Source organism: Gadus morhua, chromosome 11 (assembly GCF_902167405.1).
Source record: "Gadus morhua chromosome 11, gadMor3.0, whole genome shotgun sequence".
Classification (NCBI taxonomy): Eukaryota; Metazoa; Chordata; class Actinopteri; order Gadiformes; family Gadidae; genus Gadus; species Gadus morhua.
The window spans coordinates 15,353,682-15,378,213 of record NC_044058.1 but is presented as its reverse complement, the minus strand read 5'-3'; the positions used below and the strand labels follow the sequence as shown (position 1 = coordinate 15,378,213).

Below are 24,532 nucleotides of genomic sequence, written 5' to 3'. Positions count from 1 at the left end.
TTGTGGAGTTGCCTGGATCTACTACAAAGAGATAGGTTATGTTTCTTAAAGCCAGACGAACAGAATACGGAATGCTACTAGAGATGAAGTTTAACTTATTCAGAGAGATTGTGAACGGTTAACATGAACGGTCCCAGATGGCCAGATAATTGGGGTAGCAGGTATGGACAGTAGAATAATAAAAAAAAAAATCATAATTGAACTAACTTCAACACAAATCAACTTATATGCAGTATCTGCAAGGTATTTTTGGACAATGGCGAAGGCTTTTTTTATGGAAGAAAATGTCAGCCAAAAGTTTTCCATCCTTCTTGGATGTCCTCGATTGTTGCTCTTATTTTAAAGGTCCCATGGCATAAAAAAATCTCACTTTATGAGGTTTTCTAACATAAATATGAGTTTCCCTAGCCTGCATATGGTCCCCCAGTGGCCAAAACTTGCGTTCGGTGTAAAACGAGCACTAGGTGTTCTGCTCGCCTTTGGAATGTGGTCCCATATGTCATAAAGGAACTAAGCTCCTCCCCTTTCTCTGCCTTGCCCACCCAGAGAATTTGGCCCGCCAATGAGACACATAAAAAGTAAGTGTATAAGAGGAACACAAGTAGTAGAGCAGAGACCTGAATGCAAAACTAAATAAATGAAAAATGTAAACAGACGTGTTTATCCAGATGTCGACTGGTATAAAGTGGCAAGTTATAAAGTGTCATAGTGGTGAGCTATGTAGTTTATGAGTTCAGTAATCTTATGGCCCGTGGGAAGAAACTGTCACTGAGTCTGGTGGTGCGAGACCGGATGCTGCGGTAGCGTCTACCAGACGGGAGCAGCTGAAACAGTTTGTTACTGTGTGACTGTGGTGAGGGTCTTTAATCATCCGGTTAGTCTTCTTCCTGCAGCGCTGAGTGTAGAGGTCCTCCATAGATGGCAACTCCGTCCTGGTAATGTGATGGGCAGCTTTCACCACCTCTGTACACCTGGTACGGCAGTTGTTCCGCAACTGCCGTACCAGGCGGTGATGCAGCCGGTCAGGATACTCTCTATGGTGCACCTGTAGAAGTTGCAAAGTATCCTGGAGTCCATGTTGAACCTCCGCAGCCTGCGGAGGAAGAAGAGCCGCTGTCTTGCCGTCTTTGTGATGGCATCGGTGTGGTGTGTCCAGGTCAGGTCTTCACAGATGTGGACCCCGAGGAACTTGAGACTGCTGACTCTCTCTACTGTCGTCCCGTTGATGGTGATGGGGGCGTGTTCGGCTCCCTGTCGCTCCCTGTAGTCCACAATCAGCTCCTTAGTTTTGCTGAGGTTGAGCTGGAGGTTGTTGTCCTGGCACCGAGATGTCAGGGCTCTCACCTCCTCTCTGTACGCCGTCTCGTCGCCGTCGGTGATCAGGCCGATGAAGGTCATATCGTCAGCAAACTTGACGATGGTCTTGGAGCTGTGTGTGGCCACGCAGTCATGTGTGAACAGGGAGTAGAGGAGAGGGCTGAGCACGCAGCCCTGGGGTGCGCCAGTGTTGAGAGTTCGGGTGGATGATGTGGCGTTTCCTATCCGCACTGCCTGGGGTCTGCCCGTCAGGAAGCTCAGGATCCAGTCATAAAGGGCGGTGTTGAGCCCGAGGTCCCTGAGCTTCACAGCGAGCTTGGAGGGCACAATGGTGTTGAATGCTGAACTATAGTTAATGAACAGCTTTCTCACATATGTGTTCCTCTGGTCCAGGTGGGACAGGGCAGTGTGGAGGGTGAGGGCAATGGCGTCGTCTGTGGACCTGTTTGCCCTGTATGCAAACTGCAGGGGGTCCAGTGAGTCAGGGAGGGAGGACGTGATGAATGATTTGACAAACCGCTCGAAGCACTTCATGACAATGGAGGTGAGTGCTACTGGGCGGTAATCGTTGGAGGACGCTTTTGACTTCTTGGGGATGGGAAGGATGGAGACACTTCCTCAGTCACACTCCTTGTCCCTTGACAGTCCGTTATTGTTCTGAGTCCGGTCCACATTTGTCTTGAGTTGGAGCCCTCAAAGTTGGACTCCATTCTGTCCCTGTATTGTCTCTTAGCACTGTTAATAGCTCTCCGGAGCGCATACCTGGACTTGCTGTACTCCTCCAAATCACCTGAGTTGTAGGCGGCAGTCCGTGCCGTAAGTTTGGCTCAAACTTCTCCATTAACCCAGGGCTTCTGATTGGGAAATGTCCGTACAGTAATCCGCGGCATGACGTCATCAATGCATTTGTCGATGTAGCAAATCACCGAGTCTGTGTGCGTGTTTAAATTATCGTCCTTAATCACATCCCACTCTGTAGTGCTAAAACAACAAGACTGTAGTTGGGGTTATCTCAGCCATGGTTGAGAAGGAATTGGGGGAAAGGAACTTTGGCTTTGACTCCCTGAAGTACATGAACTGCGACATGCTGCCTGCTGCCGGTTGCCGCGAGGCACCACCGCCGCGAAGCACCACCGCCCGGCAGCGGGGAGCCGTCAGCAGGCAGCCGGCAGTGCGCGGTTCAGTCTACTTCAGATTGATGTTGAAGTGGAAGAACCAGAGACGTTGGAGAACCCAACGAAATCGTTTGTGATTCATAATATCGTCTGGAGGCGCACACAGCTTTTGGACGTGATCATATGTATTATATAGTATAGATATCTATGTATTATATGATATTATTAAGATATAGAGCTCCAGGACTGTAACACAAATGTGGTACACTTCCTTGTTATTTGGATAACCGTTCTGCTGTTGGGGTTATGGCGCATAACACGTCGGACTCCCGTCTCTGGTATTTCCACAACGAGACTCGTAGTGGGGTTATCTCAGCCATGGTTGAGAATGACTTGGGGGAAAGGAACCTCCGCTTCGCGTCGGACGGTTCACGCCTCCACGTCGTCCATTAATTCCTGATAATGGACACCTCGTCGGGCATTATCCCTTACTTATATTATTTAGATATAGGGCTCCAGGACTCCTGTGTGTTCTAGAATATTTACAGAACACGGCTAAAGGCTGTGTTCGCCTCGCCATTGCGATACATCCACTGTAAACAGAGCGCATGGTACCGTGGCTGCAAGCTGCTCAGGGCCACACCCCCACCCTCCTCCTTGACCCACCTATCTCCTCCTCATTTGCATTAAAGCTACAGACATCGAAAAGGCGCATTTGGGGAAATCTCAATGTGGGACTGGCTCATAGTGGCTGTAATTCGGCACCACGGCTGAATTTCGGGAACGTCTTCAAATACTGTGTTTGGGGCCTACTAATATCTATATTAAAGCATCCATAAATTAGCATGCCTTGGGACCTTTAATGTATTTCGTTCTTCTTTTTCATTGAATTTATTAGAAGGCTACACTGGGTCGCGCTACTATGATGTCACGAGGCGGAAGTAGCTGCCGCGGCTATTGCCATCCGGCTTAAACTCCATCCTACCATAAGGGTACTGTCAGCGGTGGAAATGCAAGCCATGACCGATCTTTCCCACTCCAAGCCACGCCTAACCGTACAACACAGCACTGTACCGCACCGCTAGGTGGAAACACGTAATTTAGGTGCAATTAGGGGAGGCCACTGTGGGGGGTGCACCCAAACCTTACTGAGAAACTACTTGTGAAGGAAGATTTTCCATACATTTCACAATATGGAGGAAACAGTTGTAGCCATTTGATTTAGGTATGGCAGATCACCGGCCAAGACCAACATCAGTCAAGTTCATATATATTGATGCTGGTGCTGTGACGAGCATAAATAAACCTGACCTTATGTTACAATTACAGGAACAGGAAGTTATGCGTTACCCTACTATAAACGACCTGTGGAAAGGGTCCATTTACATCCCCCTCATTGTAATCCGGTCACATCCGAAACAGTGTGATCGATGTGAACGTTCCGGTTGTCCTGGAACTAAAACGAAACGACTTCTTCTTCCAAAAGGGAGTCATTTCTGTTCGCGGGGATCACAGGGAATCACTATCAAAATCCATCATCTGCGGACACACTTTGAACACAGTGGCATTTACACAGACACAGACAGACAGAGACACACACACACACACACACACACACACACACACACACACGCACACGCCTTGGGCGCATTTACATCTTCCTTGCTTTCTTTCTTTATTTTAGAAGGGTGTTTGTCAGCTACCTTCTCGTTAACCATCAGAATTCTTCAGTAGACGCGGCTGAACAAAGGAAAGAGTCAATAGCATGCGTCAAGGAGTCATCTGACTTTTACATTTTATCTCCATTGCAAACACAATGGTTTCAGTGGAGCGAGAAGGTAGTTCCCACATTGTTCTTTTTAAAGCTGATGGAATAGGACGCATAGAGCATTGTTTCTTATCATGATGATGAATTGCAATTCTGCAAAGACAATTCTTTAAAAAGAGGAATGAAGTAAATCTATAACTTCAAATGAAATGCCCAACAAATGAAATTAATCAATATTAAGAACTTAATTCCTGAAAGCACTGAACCCCTGCAGGCTTGTCGGATCCCTGCATATCCATACTGGTGTGTGTGTGTGTGTGTGTGTGTGTGTGTGTGTGTGTGTGTGTGTGTGTGTGTGTGTGTGTGTGTGTGTGTGTGTGTGTGTGTGTGTGTGTGTGTGTGTGTGTGTGTGTGTGTTTTTGGATTATTTCTTTGAGTGTGTTATTGTTTGGGTTTTTGTTGGTGTGTGTGTCTGTATTTGTGTGTGTGCATGTGTTTGTGTGTGTGAGTGTGTTTTTGTGTGTGTGTGTGTGTGTGTGTGTGTGTGTGTGTGTGTGGGTGTGTTTGGATTTTTTCTTTGAGTGTGTTATTGTTTGGGTTTTTGTTGGTGTGTGTGTCTGTATTTGTGTGTGTGCATGTGTTTGTGTGTGTGTGCATGTCAACCAAGTCACCTCAGACTCAGCCGCAATGCCTCTACTGTCATTGTGCAGTTAATATAATGTGCAGGAGTCTGACAGACATAGGCCTTTATTTAATCAATACTGGGAAGAAATAACCTTCCTCATTCGCAGACTATTCTCACATCTCCTTTGAGACACAACAGATATACTGGACTGCTAGAAAAGTTTACCATGGCTGACATGAGATTGGCTAATTTATTCATTTGGGGAATTAAAGCTGTGTGTCTGTATTTATATCTAAGTGAGTTGCACCTCCGTGAACAAGTGTCCCATTATTACTCAAAATTAATGAGGAGAAATATAGTTTTTTTTCTACACCTGAACCTGCATTCTGGCCAGCATTTATATCCTTTTACTCAATACATTTGCCGCGTTGTGTTTTGTGGCAGTACAAAAAATCTTGCTTGGTTATTAAATATATTCTACCACAAAAACCTGGAGAGGAGGACAAAGTGTATGCTATCACAGGATAACAGGTGATTATGAAAAGAAATTACCATGTTTCCTAACACACAATGCTCTGATTCTCTCCCAGTCACCCAACAGGGCCATCACAGACTCATGGAGAGAATTATCAATCGGTGAAAGAAATATATTGTATGGCCAATTATAACGACTGCTTGTGTTGTAAACGGTTGTATATGCATTATGTCCTGCTGGATGGGTTTTTGCTTGTTGTGTTGCACAGTGTAGCCTACTTTTCTCCAAGCACAAGTTGCGTTTCAGCTGGTCTGGTCCATTGAAAGTATACGGACTTGATGTGACAAGGAACATGAAATATAATTACAATAGTATATCATTATTTTATTCTAATAGGGGGAAATAAGTGCAGTGAATTTAAATTAGGAACCGAGTTGTTTGGAAAATGTTTTGGAATTCAATATTTAGATTTTGTCCTGTTGCTGACTTTCCCTTTTATTACATAGGATGGATTTTATATTGTATACCTTAACCCTGACCTATTTTTTTACTCCAATTGTGTCTTTTCCGATTATGCCTCGGCTTTTCTACCATTTTCATGAATCATTACAAAACATAGTACATGCATATTATAATATATAATGCCTATATCTAAGATATTGCATTGAGTTGAAATTAAATTAGCTGCTTTAGCCATGTTAAGGTACACTTATTATGAGCTTTTAATTTTTTTCACCAAATGTGGCCGCTCGCAACGACGGGGGTTCAACGACTGAATTCGGTGAGCGATAGAGATTTAAGTTATGTCGCTATAATGTTACTATTTTTGATAGGAAAGTCTGAAAGTCTTCAAAGACAAGGAAACTAATAAAGCGGTGTCTTTTTTTAATAAGAGATTTTACACTGGAAGATATTTCTGTGTCGGGCCTAATCGTTAATAACCTGCAGGGAAAACAAAAAATATATGGTAGCCTACTCATATCAACTTTGTTTTCTAAACGTATACACATATTATAAAGCCTAATCTAATATTCGAAGCAATATAATAGACCTGGATCATGGCGTAGGCTTTCTATGAAAATAACCAATAGGAAGCCAATGAACGTATTTTAAAACAGTTTTTTATTCAAAAACGAACAATTTAGTAAACAGGATGAAAATCACTTATAAACAAACGTATACAGCACTCTCACAGAACTGTAAATATCATACTGTACACTTTACACATAGGCTTCTGGGGCAGGCGCCCCACGCTTTCTCCCTATACACGCAGTCCGTTCACTTATGAGACAGGAATGCTGACTGCTTCTCGCAAAGAAAGTGCAAATTTAAGTACGATGCTGTGCAGTCCAAATACAGGGAGCAGATCAGTTTTCGAGATAAATTCCCGAAGGAGGCCCTCTCTCCTATTGGTGTAAAGAGGCCTACACTACTGTAAGACCTGACTAAGGATTAAAGTGCAACTGTCGCAGTCTGATGAATACTTCTGCAGGTCCGTGAACGTTAAGATAGCCTATATTAACAATGCATGTCCACGTGTTCCTAGCAGGCCTACTACCCAGACCCTAGGACCCTAATCAGACCCTATCATGGGCTTGGACCACATCTCGTCTCATGGAATGCAGATGCAAACCACATGTTACATCTCAAGGGTTTTCAATCATAAATATTTAATCACGGGGGTTGACGACATAAATTACAAAAAGGGGGGGATTAATGGTAATCGCTTTTTTCTTTAATTCTCCCAAATGGGCCTACACGGAAGAGTCGGACGTTGCGAGGGGACGCCACGCTCATAACTCATCGTTGTGTTTTCCGGACTCCTGGTCGCTCTGGTCGTCCGTGAAGCACACGTCCACGTCGCTGTCGTTGTCGCTCTTCTGCTCGGCGTCCTCCTCGAACATGTCGTCCACCTTGTCCTCGTTCTTCTTCAGCGTCTGCCCTGGGTGCCGGGACTTGACGTGGCGCTCCAGGTCCCGCCGGCGCACCAGCACCTTGCCGCAGAACTCGCACCTGTACGGCGTGTTCCCCTCTGCGTGCAGGCGGATGTGTTTATTCAGGTTGCTCGGGTCCCCGAACGGCCTGAAGCACACCTTGCACTTGAGGGGCTTGTAGCCCGTGTGTGTCCTCATGTGTATCTTCAGTCCGTATTTCCGAGAGTACAGCTTCCCGCAGTACAGGCACAGGTGGCCCTTCTTGGGCTTGCCGGTTGAGCCCTGCAAGTGGCCCGCGGTCCCCGACTCGATCCTCGTCCTGTTCTTCTCCACGCCGATTTCGGACAGCTGCTGTGTGTGCATCGCGATCTCTCGGTCGATGTTGGTGATCTGACCGATGTCCTGGTTGAGAGACGGCGCGCTGAAGTAGGGCATGGACTCGGGGTACTTCAGGAGGTTGCTGAAGTGGAACTTTAAGGGGTAATAAGGCGAGCTGTACAGCAGCTCCCCGTTGTACACCGTGAAGGGCATGAGAGGGATGTTGCAGTCTGCGTTGTACGGCTTGACCCCGTCGAACTGGGGCAATGAGAACCTCTCGAAATGGAGCCCCGGTGCCATTTGTGGGTAGCGGGAGGGAGACAGGCCCGTATGCATCCGACCGTCAACGTGCTTGAACGCAGAGGTGTCGTCTATGTGGTGCAATAGCGGGAACCCCCGCATGGGGTTGGCACACGGCACCATCGGGGATATGGATTCGATGGCCGGCACGCACTTGGAGGGATGGCTACTGCTGTTTAAAGATTCGCTGACGTTGCGCACTGACTTCACGTGGCCCACTTGTTTGCTGAACCCCAGTCCGTTGAGTTTCCCGCTGGATGACTCCTCCCGTGAGGGGTCGGCGCCCGGGGCCTTGGAGACGCCCATGGGTTTGAACGCAGAGCGCACGCCCGGGTGGAAGCCCATGCTGCTCAGCACCGACGTAGTGGCGCCGAAGCCGAGGAAGTGTCCGTGGTTCCTGGCCGACGTGACGCTCATATCCAGAGCCCGGTCCTGTTCCTCGGGGCTCTTCTTGGACAAGCCCACTTTGTTTGGGAACGGGGAGGAAGACACGAATCTCCGTCCCGACTCTGAGATGGACGTGTTGTTGTGGACGACCCTGGGTGAGGTGGAGGTGTTGGGTATGTCTCCGGATTTTGGGGACCTGCCCCGGGCCTGGTCCGTGAAGCCGCGTCCGTTGCTCAGGGCGCAGTGGAAGTGCACGTGGGCCTTGAGCGTGTTGGGGTACTTGAATATTCTCCAGCAGTACCAGCAGATATAACGCTCCTCACCTGGTGGAACACAAGGAAACAGTGGTGTTAATAATACGAACATCACAGAAAACATGTGGAATAGGGTTTTAAGTGATGCCCTAAGAACATGGACGGGGGGAGGGGATCCTCTATTTGCTTGATATAAGGGATAAATGGTTCATCAAGCAAACCTTGCTCCCCCCCCCCCCCCCCCGTGGAGTAATGAGCGGTTAATATACATGTAATGATTTTGTAATCCTCATTGGACGCCATTGTTTGTTTTTGTTTGGATTATTTTGCCATCAAAAGAGCAAACGCCCTTTCGCAATCTGTCGCCCAGTAAAATCCAAGGCTTTGAATACAGAGGACTTTCTCCGTCCGTCTATCCGTCTACGCGCCTGCGCTTATTCCCGTGGAAGTGACAGCAGCTGTGGCTTGAAATCGCAAGTCGCCAGAAACAATGGCGACGGTCCCATCTGTTGACGCCTAAATAATGGTTGCGCGTATGTCGAGGAGCGCACGGCGGAGCGGGGCGGCCGCGCGCACAGCAGCGCTCAGTCGCAAATCAGGAGAGCAATATACACCCCACATAAAAGTTGGTATTCATGGGACAACAATACCTGACGCACCCAGCTAATTAAGCGTGAAGCACTTGTTTTTTGGGGGGATTTATTTGCTTTTGAATACATCAATATTAATGATGTGAGGGGACAGTTGTTAACCCTCTTCTTCATCTGCTGCTCGACTGCTATTCGTTTCTGGGGTGATGTGTGCTTTATGTTGGTCTATCCAGGGGTTTCTTCAATGCCCTTATTATTTTGGGGCCTATTGGATAAATGAATAACATAAATTTACATTTTCGCTCTATAAACGTATATCCGTTTAATATATATATATATATAACTATAGATATAAATGTATAGATTACAATTAAAATGTATGTTATTCTCATATGTATTTATATGTATAATATGGCTGATAGTTGGGTTTGAGGCGTTCGTTGGTAGGCCTAATTAAAAAAAAAACTTAAGCGGCTTTTAGCTGGTGTCCATGTTAGCTCATCATGATTTAAGACGTTAATATGCAAGTACAAACGAAATATATTAAATTTAACGTAAACAATGCGATTTTTTACAAGAACTTACTCCTTCTGGCCCGATTAAAAAAAATAATGCATGATATCCTTTAGCATATTTTATGTTTCGTATTTAATGTGTCGATTAAACTATTAGCTACTCTTTTCATTATTATTTGTATTATAATAATTAGCCTATTATAAATTATTATTATATAATAGTAATAATAATGATTATATTGGTAGTGCATTATATAGGCTATTGCATTATATTCTGTGACATTAATATAGACTTTCAACAGTTAACGGCCTTCAATCGAAAAGCTTTGATTTGCATAATGAAAGACACCAAAGAAAAGTGAGCACGAGAGACTGAAATGCAATTGATCGAGCATCACACTATTGACGCACCAGACCGTGAAACGATGGACCTCTCAACATGTCGATTGTAGTTCTAGGCATCCTTTAAGGCCTTTAAAAACCAACAAAAGTAACCAAGAAATGAAGAACAGGCAATTTTTTGTTCGTTCAGCCATAATGATTCTAAACAAGGTGCATCATGCTCCAGGGATCATCTTGTAACATACCTTTTTCGTCGTGAGTGGGAGTGGCTGTGGTCGGGATGTCGTAACACTGGGCCAGCGGGTTCGAGTACCACACACTCAGCTCTTCACCGGCTGGTATTTCTCTCAGCACACGGTAGAAAATCTTTAAAATAAATAAATAAAGAGATTAGGTCACTAGGATTTCTCAAAGGATGAACCAAATCGATCAGTGCAGCACAGTGCATGGCAGAAAGCCGCTCACCTGTCCGCCAGGTAAATCCGAGACCGCTTCCAGGTTCTGCTCCTGGCTGTTCCTCGCAGCGCGTATGAACCCGATCCACTCTGGTCCGGTGCAGCCCGACTCTTCCACGAACTCCCCACGTATGATGCGGATCTAATGCGCACAGACAAGAAGGCGTCGTTAGAATCGGAAACACATAGGCCTACCACTAATACTAAAATAATAAAAAATAAACAAATACAGAAATAAATATTCACCTTTTACAATCATAAAAGCAAGGCTGGGTTCTGTCGTTATTATATATGGCAAATTATTTCTGAAAGGTATTTTTGCTTTTCTTTTAACGGATATGCATTTATGTTCTAACGGTCCTCACCATGCAGGTCCTACTGCGTCTCTATCCCACCGCCGTGAGGCAACACTGATAATTTATTAACGCGAATAACGCAGGCCTAATTGAGTTGATATGGGAAACGAATTTGAGGAGTGTCAGAGCGTTTCTAAACTGTTCACGGAGAGGAAAGATTGAAGCGTGACATTTGACACAGAGATTGCACCTGATGATCGCGCCCGGCCCCTGGGGCCTTGCATTTAGACGCATCCATCACCACCGCTGTCAGCCCGCACAATAACACGGGGCATTTACAAAGCAGTTATGGCTGCAAATTCTCCTTTTATTCGATGTACTTTTATTTATGTAATCATTGGTTCTATAGGCCTACGAATCTTTTTTTCTTTTTTTTTACGTTGGTTAATACTGTTCGCCTTTTTTGTTCGTCGATTTAGATTGCTGGTATATATATATGTAATGTAACCGAATAATTCCTTCCCTGTCATCGGGTTTGTTTATGTATTAAATGTAAGTCTTAATAAGCCCCTTTTTGTTTTAGCTGGAATCCAGTAGTTCAGTCATGTGTCGGTGGCTTTCGTTTGCTGAAATACGTTATTGAAATAATATAGTGCTTGCCTGTCTCTATAGCAAGGGATGGATACATCCTGCAGAATCCCATTAGGACGGTTCACTACAAGCAGACAAACTGACAAGTCGGCTTTAGGCCTAGACTAGTGATAAAATGCAATTATTTCACATTTTTTGACAGCCAAAACCAATTAATAAGATGAGGCCCATTGGACGATGATAGATGTATTAAACAATGTAAATGGCGTTCATTTGTGTAATTATATCGGCCTATATAGGCCTACAGCCTATTGTATCACATACAGTCGTTGTAGTTTCTTATTAAATTGGTGCATATTCCTTGAATAGAGCCTCAAGGAGTTAATATTATAATTCAGCATATAGCTATTTAGGCCTTTTGGATATTAAACCGTCAATTAATAACAAAATAAGGAAAATGGAATGAGGGTATTTATTAATTAGAATTAATGTAACAAACCTGCTCCCTAGTAGGTCACATAAATAATATATCAAACCAATAAAGCAATGCATAAGTCAAGAATGAATGGAAGGGGGGCTGGGCGGGTGGGGGCGGGGGGGGGGGGGAGAGATGGAGAAAGGGATAAAGTTGCATTGTAATTTACCTTTTTCTTGGGTCCAACTTCCTTACGGTCCGACAAGTACTTCCCGAGTTTGAAAATGCCCGGCACCGGTCCTATGCGGAGTCCGGCCGGGATGCAGCAGTCCGCAAACACACTGATAGGAGAGGCTCGTGATGCTTGCATGGCTGGCTGTGCGTGCGCCGAGATCAGAACCATGAAGCCCGAGCGTTGACTGAACGAGACAAGGGGGAGAGTCAGAGAGATGAGCACAGGCCAATCTCCGCCCGCAAAGTGACGCGGTGGCGTATGCGACCCGGCTTTTTCTAACGCAGCAACAAGGTATCCCCTCTCTGCGTGTTGACGCGCAAACGGGGGGGGACGGGGGGACTTGTCGGGAGTGCGCGCAGCGTGTGAGAGAGTTTGCCTCTTTCAACAGCTGTGAGGAGTAAAAACGGGTCGAGGTGGTCACATGGAGACTTTCCCTCACCATAGAACATAATGAATTGCTCCTAAACGGCCCAGAGACAATAAACGAAGCGACCTTCCCATCCCCAAAATCCAATTTGTCAAGGGCAGAGAAAAGGGGGTTCAGAATCAAAGGTCTGGAGCCATCATTAATCCTCAGCATGTGGCTTTGTCCGCCAGACAGTTCCGATATTTTAACTGACAAATCCACTGTATAATTTATCCATAAATTCTTACTCTTTTCATTCTTCCCTTTCAAACCAGTTTTTGGAAATCACTGGCTACTTTAAATCTACTTGGCTGGCCTTCTTTTTGGGGTTTTATATACTTCAAAGCACTTTATTCTCCTCTTTGTTTCCCTACTCGGACAAAGGAGCAGGAATGTTTAGTGGACTTGTTAACTTCTATTGACTCTCGGCGTGTGCCGGGTTGAGATCGGGCAGGTACTCAAAGGGAGAACCACCAGAATAAATAGCAACAGCTTGAAAATAAGCAGGACCATCTTTCCATTTCTCCTGCACGGTTTCTTGACATTTGCACTATATTGATGACGGGTAACCAAGCCTCAATGATTAAAGTTTTAAATAATAATAAACTTCAATAAAATGTATATAATACAACTAAACATAATATATAAATATTTTCTTATGCATAACGGATTTCTTCTTATTGATCCCACGTCTATTTTGTGATATCTAAAGTGTTACTTATTTTTTTTCATTTACACGTGTCAATAGGAAAAGGGCTCGACACTGAAAGCAAATATCTACTTAGGCCTATTTAAGAGAAGAATTGTGGAACTGTGCGATGTATATTGAATATGTCTACTTTATTTCTTGCTTATGTATCTTTAATATACAAAAATGTCTTGCATCTTTTTTTTTTGATAATTTTTGTATGGAACAATAATCACTTGCACCGAATTTGACTTCTTTGATGTTCTGCGGTCGAGGGATTAAAAGAGAAAGTGAGAACAAGAACCTGTCGGGGATAAATTGAGGCCGCGAACATGTCTTCAATAACCTCTGAAAGTCTCTCTCTCTCTCTCTCTCTCTCTCTCTCTCTCTCTCTCTCTCTCTCTCTCTCTCTCTCTCTCTCTCTCTCTCTCTCTCTCTCTCTCTCTCTCTCTCTCTCTCTCTCTCTCTCTCTCTCTCTCTCTCTCTCACTCATTATTTCTCTCTCCCACTCTCTTCCCCTCTCTTACTAACTTTGTGTGTGTGTGTGTGTGTGTGTGTGTGTGTGTGTGTGTGTGTGTGTTTGTGTGTGTTTGTGTGTGTCTCTCTTTCTCTCGCTCTCTTTCTACCTCTCTCTCTCTCGCTCTCTCTCTCTCTGTCTGTCGCCCTTTCGCCGTGTGTGTGTGTGTGTGTGTGTGTGTGTGTGTGTGTGTGTGTGTGTGTGTGTGTGTGTGTGTGTGTGTGTGTGTGTGTGTGTGTGTGTGTGTGTGTGTGTGTGTGTGTGTGTGTGTGTGTGTGTGTCGCGCACACCCACACATACTTCCATTATCTCTCTATAGGCCTATCTCTCTTTCTCTCCATAGTACTGCTACTAAAAGTATCCAACTGCTTCACTTTGTGAGGCTGCTCCTGTCTCCGCTCCTCCAGTCAAAGGGCGTGAACGACACGCGAACAATCTCATCAATAGGCGCGAGTTAAAGACCGGCTGTGCGGAGGGTTATTTATTAACGTGTTGCCATCACTCGCTGGTACCCCGATCGCTTCTCCTGGTCACCCTCACCACCACTTATATACAGTCGGTTCTCACTCCCGTCCCGTGGATGGGGGTACTGCTTCAAGTCCTGAATTTCACAAAGTGAAATTAATTATTCTTGAGAGGGGAAAAGGGAGACGTTTCCTTTCTGTTGGCAAACCCTGTAAAAAAAAAGTTAGTTGAGTGGAGCCCTTTCCAATGCACTCAATGAAGCACGGCGGACAGTCTAAAGCCTGGTGTCAGAGGGAAAGCAGTGTTCGGGGCAAATGGGATGGAAAATTAAATGAAATTAAATGGCTTGACCGTCGTCATTGTTCTTCTTTTTGGAAAAGTCACATTAATTACCTGATCTGATCTTTATTCGAGAGCGCCATGGCGGAGTCAATCAGAGCGTTCCAAGAGTTCCATTCTCTTAAGTGAACTTTTCATCTCTTTAATGAACTTAAAGAACGACTATCGGAGGAGCGCAGAGGCCTACCGAGACGTTGTTTATGGGGGACGGACTAGATTCCCATTTGGCTAACGCCTCCCTCGCACGGAGGGTTTTATCATCCAAATGGAGGGGATCCGACTTAACTGGTAGGCCATTAATGAGCCATAGAGCAACCTGTCCGACAGCAGCGCAGTAAATATCAGGGACCAATGCCCCACCAGGGATCTCCATTCAAGTCCCCCGACTATAGAGCCCCCTTTTTTCGGGGTACCATAGCCACCTCTCTGCTTTAGTTTCAATAGGGTATCATTAAAGACCTTTTCAAGCTCAGTAGAAAACAAATCTTTTATGTCGACCAAATGAATTTACTATCTTTTTCAGGAGATGCAAAGCGCAGTGATTCTATATTTATTCTCACGGGTCTTTGGGTCTACCTATAACCGATCCTTTATTTAATTTCCTTTGGATTTATATACAATAACAAGTAATTTAAAGAAACCATATGCCTGTATTGGCAATGCTATTCCTAACCTTGTAGTATGTAGACCTATGGTTAACATCCTAATTATTTTTGTTAAGGATGCATGATATGTCTAGCTGGACCTATACGGTTGCATTTAATGTGGTAAACCAAAAGTCAAGGAAGATGAAAGTTGCACTAAGTAGGCCTGCAAACCAGCCGGGGTAAAGCGGGTGGGTCATTGCTGGCGCGTTTGAATAGTAATTGTGCTTGTATGGGACTCCCACCAGATGACATGATAACCCAGACTAATATTCAAAGTCGCATTAGAGAGAAGACAACTAAACGGCGATTGATTCAACGCAGTTCATGCGTGTTGTAATCTTCAGCGCCTTCTCCTTTCGGAGGTGGGCCACAAGCATTTCATCATTCCAAGTCTCTCCGAAGTTTACGCTGAAGCCTTTTAAGCGAATTTCCCTAACTTAAAGTCAATTGTTCCGGCTGAAAGGGCAGGAATAAAGGCGTGCACAGTTGTCTAAATTGATATGTTTCGGTGTACCTTATAAATTCATACCTTTTTTCACTCGACTGCCTCAGAAAGAAACTGTCACTCTATTCGATTTCTTCTGCTACTGAACGCATTTAACACGCAATCTATTTGAGAAGTTCATTTCTAGGCAAATGTATGCAAGAAGGGCCCGGCATGAATAGAACAGCGTGTCATCCGACCCTAATTGGGATTTAGGCCCTCAGAGCATCCACAAAGTGACAGAAAACCACAGGTTTGAAAGAGTCACAACTTTTGCCCTCCTTGGCGAGGGAACGCAACTTTCCCTCAGTCAAAGTAAAAACGGGTTTAACTCGTAGGATGAAGGTTAGTGACCTAATTGGCTATGTAACGTGTTTTTGCCAAAAAGCCTTAATTATAACATACCACGCCAAGGACCATGTAACCTTAACTGAAAGAAAACATGTTTGTTATTATTACAAGAAGAATGATTGTTTGCTGACTTCTAATGGTCTTATTTGTTTAAATATAAAAAAGCAATTTATAGTCAAAGTACATTCATTCATTCGTAATTCAGTTCGTCAGGCAAAGAATAGATATCTATGTAACTCATTTGCCTGAGAGAGATTTAGATATAGATACATCGATATAATCATTGAGAGATATAGATACATAGATAGATACACAGATACATAGAACATAGATAGGCTATACATAGATAGATAAAGAGGCCTATGTATAAAGAAATAAAATATATTGAATATTCTAAAGTGACAACATCACTAATGTGTTACAATTGTTTGTATAGGCTATATGTTTATTTATTTTCCTTTTTTATTTTTTAATAAATAAAGAATTGTTGCATTGGTCAAATTGGACGGGAATTGACCCTGCGTTAGTTTTTTTTAAACTTAATTGTTCATTTATTTGTTTTCTCACAATCTTTTGTTGAGACGCAAATCAAGAAATAAACGCAAAGAAAAGGCCTTGGACAATGAAACAAAAAAAAGAGAAAAGGGTAGACTAGAAAAGGAATGACAGCACCATGGATAGCTCCTGAGCCGTGTAGGGCTCCTCCCGTCAAACACGGGGACTCTCACGCTCCTTTGCCTGTTAATTATAATGCTATAGACGCCTATCTTATTATATAGATTAGTAGTCTTCCTCACAAATTTCGTGATTATCGCCAGACCTGAGTGCATATTAGGCTGGATGGACATTAATAAGCAGCGGTCGCGGAGTACAATCTAATGAACCGGGGGCAGAGCGAGAGGCGGACGTCTGGCTGCTTCTCATTAGAGCGTCCGACTGACATTTCTAGGTTTGAATAATAATTGTGTCTGCGTGTTTGGGTGGGGTGAGATGGTGGACTTGATGGAGGAGCGCTTATTGATTGTTTCAGCTTCTAATCCTATGACTTGTTTTCTGTCGTGTGGACGGGAATGTATTTCAATGCAGTTCATGTTGTCTGATAATTCTAATCCAGGGCTGCAAGAATAACCACTTAAATTATCTTGAATATTTGTTAAAATCTCGTTACAGATTAGCATCTTATATCGTAACACTATGCAGACAGTATTGTGCAAAAATGTGCATGCTGATGATTATTATTCTAACAAATATCCCAAAATAAAAAACAGATATGAGTAATATTATATATATAATGTGTACTATAATATAATTAACTATATTAATGATATAATTATATCTATACAATTGTACCTTTGACAAAATAGATTCAGGCCCATGTTCAGAAGCGCAAATACATTAATCCAGAGTGCACATCAGAATACCCTTATTCATCCCACTGCCACTATAATGTTTAACCTTTTCTTGTTTTGTTTGCATTGGGGTTGCATTCCATAGCACCCCCCCACCCCCCACCCCATGTCACAATTCAGGAATCCCTTGCCTCCCTCCGGTGAGTGTGATGGCATCTGCTGGCCAGCTCTGATCTCTCCCTATCAGTGGTACAAGGGAAAGGTGTGGATGTGGATGGAATGGGGACAGGAAACGGCTATGCGCTATTGCCGTAGGAAACCATCGGCTAGACGGATAGCCTCGTAGGCCTGTTCACCCTCGCAAAAAAGTCTTAAAAGATCCCACTCAAGCCCCAGGTGATCTCCCCTCTTTGGCTCTGTCCTCCCCTGCCACATCACTTACTATCCTGTGCCAACAAGCGCTACACTATTTTTATTTGGTCGATTGAAGCTGGCTGTATACAAGCTGTATATAACATCACTGCCTGAAATCCATAATGAGCAATGTATAAATGAGATTTCAAATAGGACATGGGACAACCTCATTGAATGCTGATGGCTTTATTTGCAGCTCATTGAAGGAAAAAAAAGAAAAGGGGAGTGCAAACCGAAGCAAAGTGTAGAGAAAACATTGAGCGTCCCTTGTGGGACACATTGCAGCCCAATAGGAAGAGACGCAGCTCGGCTGGTGAGGGCGTCTTTCATGCTCCTGATGTCCAGGTCAAAGGGCGAAGGTCATGCTCCAGACATGGTCATTGGTCAGTGGAAAGAGGGGGGTGGGGTGGGTTAGCTTTTTAATGGTCAAAGAAGGTCAAATGGTTAAATCACGCTTGGTCATCGTCAGAGTCGTCCGCAGCCCCGCTGATGATGTAGGTCTGTTCATGGTGGTCAGTTTCCAGCACCTCGTCCTCGTTTTTTACGGTCCTGTGTGAGGAAGAACCAGTGGGATAATGTCAGTGGTTATGTTTCGGAGATTAATACATCTTATTTCTGGAGAGCAGTGGCTAGCCTTTATCGTCACATACCTAATAAGTACGGTCCTTCTCTCGGTCAACTCTACAGCTTGCTCTGCGTAGGCATCGATGGCTTTCCTAGGATCTCCTGAACCGGCACCATCCAGGCACTCTCCAGACATGTTCCTCAATCCGCCCATGGTAGCCATTCCTCCACTGCCTCCCGCCACGCCCCCAGTTCTAGCGTACCCATTGGCTACTCCTGAGAGATCAGCTCCTCCAGAGCCAGTACCCCTGCCCCCACCTACACTCCTCCCACGGCCCATCCCCTCAGGGCCCGAGCCCCCCACACGACCCACTCCCATTCCTCCTTGGCCCTCGGTGCCTGAATGTACGCCCCCGGCACTGCTGTCCAGGCCTCCATCCATGCCCCTTGACCTGACTCCGTGAATGCCTCCGCCCATTCCTCCAGCGCCAGACAGGTTGGCTCCACCTATTCCTCCAGCGCCAGTCATGTCGGCTCCGCCCATTCCTCCCATCCCCCCACTTCCCATGCCTACACCCCCAATGCCTAACCCACTCATTCCAGCTCCACCCATACCAGCACCAGTTATACCGGCACCACCCATAACAGCACCTCCCATGCCAGCACCACCCATTCCTGCATTAATGCCTGTGCCACTGATTGCTGCACTGCCCATTGTTTCTCCACCCATGCCAGTGCCTCCCATGCCGGCACCAGCCATGCCGGCACCAGCCATGCCGGCACCACCCATACCGGCACCAGCCATGCCACTGCCTCCCATGCCGGCACCACCCATGCCTCCACCACCCATACCGGAACCAGCCAAGCCAGCCCCACCCATGCCGGAACCAGCACCACCCATGCCTGCACCACCCATACCGGAACCAGCCAAGCCGGCCCCACCCATGCCGGAACCAGCCATGCCGGCCCCACCCATGCCGGAACCAGCACCACCCATGCCTACACCACCCATACGGGCTCCAGCAACACCCATTCCTACACCACCCATGCCTGATTCACCCATGCCAGTGCCACCCATGCCCACACCTCCAATACCGGCTCCAGCACCGCCCATTCCTACACCACCCATGCCAGTGCCACCCATCCCAGCTCCCACCATGCCTACACCCCCCATACTGGCTTCAGTCATGCCAGCACCACTCATGCCCGCACCACCCATGCCTCTGCCACTGATTCCTGCTCCACCACCAGCCCCACCCATTCCCACTCTACCAGTGCCTGATTCACCCATGCCTGCACCGCCCATGCCTGCGCCACCCATTCCTACTCCACCTATGCCATTGCTACCCATGCTTGCTCCCCTCATGCCAGCACCACCCATGCCAGTCTCATTGATTCCTGCTCCACCCACGGCAGCCCCAGCCATTGCTACGCCACCAATACCTGCTCCACCCGTACCTGCTCCCCCCATACTTTTGCCACTGGTTCCTGTGCTTCCGATGCCAGTGCTGCCCATGTTTTCTCCACCCATGCTTGTCCCAGCCCCAATGGCGCTCATGCAGTTGCTGCTCATGAACGACACATTGAGCATCATACCAGCGAGCCGCACATCTTCTCCTTCAATTAGTTTTCTGTAAGAAAGAAAAAGAACATGTGATACAATTGTCTGCTACAGTATGTATTTCTAAAAGTCTGTACATTACACTGTGCACCAATTCACCACATACAGTAGCCACTGGTTGCTCCCCCACCTGTATGTTGTGATCTCAATCTCCAGAGCCATCTTCACATTCAGGAGGTCCTGGTATTCACGCAGGTGCAGCGCAATCTTCCCCTTGGTGGATTTTAGCTCATGCTGCAGGGCCTCAATCCGGGCCTGGCGAACAGCCACAAAAGCAACGTAAGTCAATTGTTCAACTGTTTTCTCTTGATCATGTATTGAAGTGTGTGTCTGCGTTTGTGAGGAACTTGTGGGCATTCACTCATTGATTAAGGTACACGTAAAACTCCTTCTCTTCACCTGCAATTCTTCCAGTTCCTTCTTGTACCTATCTTGTGTGTCGTGGATCTGGGCTTCAAGACCATCATTCTTTGTCTTCATGGAATCCAAGTCTCTCTCTTTGTTGAGGATCTTCACAGATTATACAGGATTATTATTATTAATATTAAATTACAGAAAAATATTTTGGGTAACTATTATTTTCCCGATAATAGTGATTAACTATGGTTAGGGTGTTTAATCTCAGGACTCACATCTTTTTTGGCCCCAGCTATTCCCTCTCTGATTCCGCGAACCTTATCCACATGCTTTGTGGTCTTGTTGGTTATGTCTTCAAATTTGTTTTTATACCATGCATCCATGTCCTGTAAAAAGAAACATAACTTATATGAAACCTAACACGATTATAGTTGTACACAATATGTAAACACTTGAATGCACATCTATCTAATTGTGTGTTTCACTTTCGTACCTGGAGGTTCTTGGCAGCAATGTCATCGTACTGCTTCTGGATTTGTTTTAAGGCTGAGGCCAGGTCAGGCAGGGCAAAGGCGCTCTCGGCTGATGCATGGGCTGAGTAGATCTGCTTCAAAAGTTCCTCAATTTCCTGGGCAGTGGAGAAATATAATGGGAATAGTGAAGAAGTGAAGGTATTCTGTTATTCATGAGGCCATTAGCAAATGGAATGATCTAGTTTGTGGCTGGGGTGTCCTCTTACCTTCAGGGCCCTGAAGTAAATCCTTATCCATGATCAACCAAGAGCACTAAGCACTAAACCTACTCCCCAATTTCCTGTGCATGCATATACTACATTGCGCTCTGGAAAAGGGTGTGTGTGAAAGGTTGAAGTTCTAACCTGTTGGTGGACCCGTTTCAGGAACTCAATTTCTACTTCCAGCTGCTCTAGCTGTTTCTCCAAGGCGATCCTCGAGGATGTGGCTTTGTCTACATCCTAGGGATAGCACAGTATTGTCATTAGGTCTCTACAGAGTATAATGGTTTATTAAGTAATTAGTAAGGTTGGAGATGGATGTCCGTGTCTGTTAGCTTACTGGGCGGAAGTTCTCAATGTCGAGCTCGGCTTTCCTCCTCAGCTCCAATGCCTCCTCATACTTGATCTTTAATGATGCCAAGTTAGCAGATGTGGACTCCTTAGAGGCCAAGGCAATGTCCTGAAGATCAAGAGACCGTCAATACACCAGTGTGAGAAATGTTACGATTACCCTTTTTCTGACTCTGCCTTTACTGTATCAAGCTTCTTTCATCTGAGCTAATCTAATGTGTGTGTTTGTGTGTGTGTGTTTTTGTATTTGTGTGTGCTTGTGTCTGTCTCTACGTGTGTGTGTTTGTGTGTGTGTGTGTGTGTGTGTGTGTGTGTGTGTGTGTGTGTGTGTGTGTGTGTGTGTGTGTGTGTGTGTGTGTGTAATCAAGCCAACTAATCTATGGATAAAGCATAACTGCAGACAGCTGTACTCCATTGCACCATAACGAACTGAGGCACTTCTCCATTTGCCTGCCAGAAATAGGCCTGTTACCAGGCAGGGAACCTTGAAAGCACCAAGTTGACTTCTTGTGCTGCTACTTGGTTAATCTACTGAAGCTCTGCGAGGCGTAAACCTTGCCAGAAACAAATACATTCCTCCGGTGCGCTCTATTGGTTATTTGAAATGTGTAAATAACAAATGAAAGCGACGTTCTGACTTGACACATTTTCTCTCACCCGCTGAACTCTCATCTGTTCAGCGATCTTCTTCAGCTCCTTCAGCTGTTCCTCATAGAGGAGGCGCAGACCCGTCGGCTTCTGGAACCGGTTCTGGTAGGCCTCGATCTCAGTCTCCAGCAACTGGTTCTTCTGCTCCAGCGATCGAACCTGCGAAAAACACGAGCTATTTTAAACCCAATCGAAACTTGGATATGGGACAGTATATTAGGGTGACCATAAAGGTACCTGTCAATGTGTGCATTGAGGTGTATATTTACTATTTCGATTAGTGTATAGATAGATTAGATGCTAATTTTCATTCATTACATACTTATGCTATTTTATGAGTGAGACAAAATCCAGTTCCCTTGATAGGATGAACCACAACCCTGGCTGTTTGACAAACAAAGGGAGCGAACCTTGTCGATGTATACAGCCAGTCTGTCATTGAGGACAATCATTTCCCGGCGTTCGCCGTTGCGAGTGCTGAGGAACTCCTGGTTCTCGGCAGACGCCACGTCCAGGTCGATGGCGGGCACTCCGTCTAAACCTATGCATGCTACGGTGCCCATGCTAGCACTGCAAAAAGATAGTAAACAAAACTCAGATTGACCCATGAGTCAGAGCCATCAAATCCATATCCGAAGAGATATTGCTCACTTGTGTGTGAAACTACATGGCTGGTTGATGATGATGTCAATTTAATTTTGTGTTGTGTCCTGAAATAGAATGTTGAACCTAGATGTGCAGTATTGATTGCTCATGAAACACAATCTGTTTGTGCTTGCTATTTTTATAAAGCACAATTTACAGTATACCTATATTACATTTACAAATTCTCTCATGTTTATGTGATTATATATTATAGTAACATAAAACTTACATCAAACATAAAGGTAAATCCTGGTATACAACAATCAGGCCCAAGCAGCCCACTATGTTTGTGGTCTTTGTGGACTATCCATACACACCTATCATTGTGGACTGAGCCAGCTTACCTTGATCCAGGTACACCGGTCCTCGCAGACTGAGCCAGCTTACCTAGTTCCAGATAAAGTCTTTGCAGACTGAGCCATTTTACCTAGTTCCAGATATAGTCTTTGTGGACTGAGCCATCTTACCTAGATCCAGACACACCTGTCTTTGCAGACTGAGCCAGCTTACCTAGATATAGAGTCTTTGTGGACTGAGCGCGCTTACCTAGATCCAGACACACGGGTGGTTCTTCGTGCAGCAGAGGCGGTCCTTCTTCCCATCGACTCTGTGCGCGTGCTGCCGGCTCCAGGGCAGCGGGACACACCGACAGAAGCGGTGCGGCCATTTCTCCGGGTAGGGGACGGGCTGGACACCCGGACCTGGTAGGACGAGCTGGAGCTGTCCTCGAAGTGACGGCGGTAGGACGAGATCCTTTCCGGACTGTGACTCATGGTGGTGGTGGTGGTGGTGGTTGTACCGTTTGGCCCCTTGTACACAGTAGGGAATGTGGGCGGATTTTGTTTCCCTTTTAGGTCTGGAACTTTAGTCTTCCTCTTTAGAACCTAGGCAGACCTCACCCCGAGCTTTTATAGTTTCCAACAAGGCCGGGCCCAGCGGCTTTCAGCAAGGCCAGCTCGGAACATGACCCAGTGCGTGTGGAATCTCTTACCTCTGCAGCAGCTCGAAATGCCATTCAGATATCTAGCAGCTACCCGCGATGATCTTGTGTTAAGATTGATGAACGCAAACATTTTGGGATGTAGCACAGGGTATAGGGCCTGCTTTTCTATATTTGAGGTATCATGCCTGACCTCTGCTTCCCGTTTAATCGTTTTACAAGCACAATACAACCAAAACGGTATGGCAGGAGTTGTAGTTCTCCAAATCGTAAGAGTATACACTGGGAGGGAGACAGGGTGCCGTCAGGGGCTGTGGCGTGATGTCATCTGATTGGAACCTTAATTGCCTCTTCAGCACTAAAGTCAGTATGTGCTGAAGAGCCCACTGTCAGGTATAGACAAAGAACCCTGGGGAGATTTAACAAGACTTAGTACTCATTAGTCCTTTTTAAAATAAGAAAAGAAGCATGTACAAAAAACTTAACGGCCTCATTGTGGGAAATTAATGAATGGATATGGGGAAGGTTGGAGGGTCATAGTGGAGTTTCACAGTTGAAAGGGATAGGAGAGACCTTTTTGGTCCAGTCTTTCCAGAGTGCTGCTAATTGACACCTACATGGCCACCAAAGGGTCAGTTAATCCAGCTATCTATACATAGGCTTATCTCTATCAGAATGTACTGCCAACACGCAAGGAGGCAAGGCAGATACGTGTTGTTGTTGTCGTTTTCTCCCTTTGACCTCACTTCTTGCATCAGGGTGCCACTCATGAGAAGCCTCAATGTTTCAGGGACGTGAACTGCGTTCCCACACGCTATATCCAAATTACATCATTGGCTATTACTTCCCAATACATCATCCTTTCAAATGCATATTTTTTCCATATTCTCCCTTTTTTCATTAATGTTTATGAAAAATCCTACCTAGTCCTCAATCATCTACCTAAAATATGAGACGATAATAATAACCAATTCTATAAACTTGATAGACGTCACTAAATATGACTAACTATCGGTCTAATGGCCTTTACTCACCTAGCAGCATATAGGTTTATAATGCTTCCCACTGGGTGATCAGTTTG

At 45.3% G+C, this 24,532-nt stretch overlaps 2 protein-coding genes across 2 annotated transcripts; both read right to left on the bottom strand.

Annotated features, from left to right (window-relative positions):
• Nucleotides 1–6,401: 6,401 nt before the first annotated feature.
• Nucleotides 6,402–12,189, bottom strand: prdm13 (PR domain containing 13). The gene is made up of 4 exons (XM_030371269.1): nt 11,927–12,189; nt 10,406–10,537; nt 10,186–10,306; nt 6,402–8,562 (listed from the first exon to the last, which is right to left on the bottom strand). Exons 1-4 carry the CDS (start codon nt 12,098–12,100, stop codon nt 7,094–7,096), a joined length of 1,896 nt encoding a protein of 631 aa, XP_030227129.1. The 5' UTR covers nt 12,101–12,189; the 3' UTR covers nt 6,402–7,093.
• A 5,573-nt stretch (nt 12,190–17,762) lies between these two features.
• Nucleotides 17,763–23,409, bottom strand: zgc:172323 (Filament_head and Filament domain-containing protein). Its single transcript, XM_030371268.1, has 11 exons — nt 23,058–23,409; nt 22,277–22,436; nt 21,876–22,025; nt 21,208–21,327; nt 21,012–21,107; nt 20,628–20,762; nt 20,410–20,520; nt 20,177–20,287; nt 19,908–20,032; nt 18,243–19,787; nt 17,763–18,141 (listed from the first exon to the last, which is right to left on the bottom strand). The coding sequence occupies exons 1-11, from the start codon at nt 23,282–23,284 to the stop codon at nt 18,042–18,044; spliced, it is 2,880 nt and encodes a 959-aa protein (XP_030227128.1). The 5' UTR covers nt 23,285–23,409; the 3' UTR covers nt 17,763–18,041.
• Between the last annotated feature and the right edge of the window lie 1,123 nt (nt 23,410–24,532).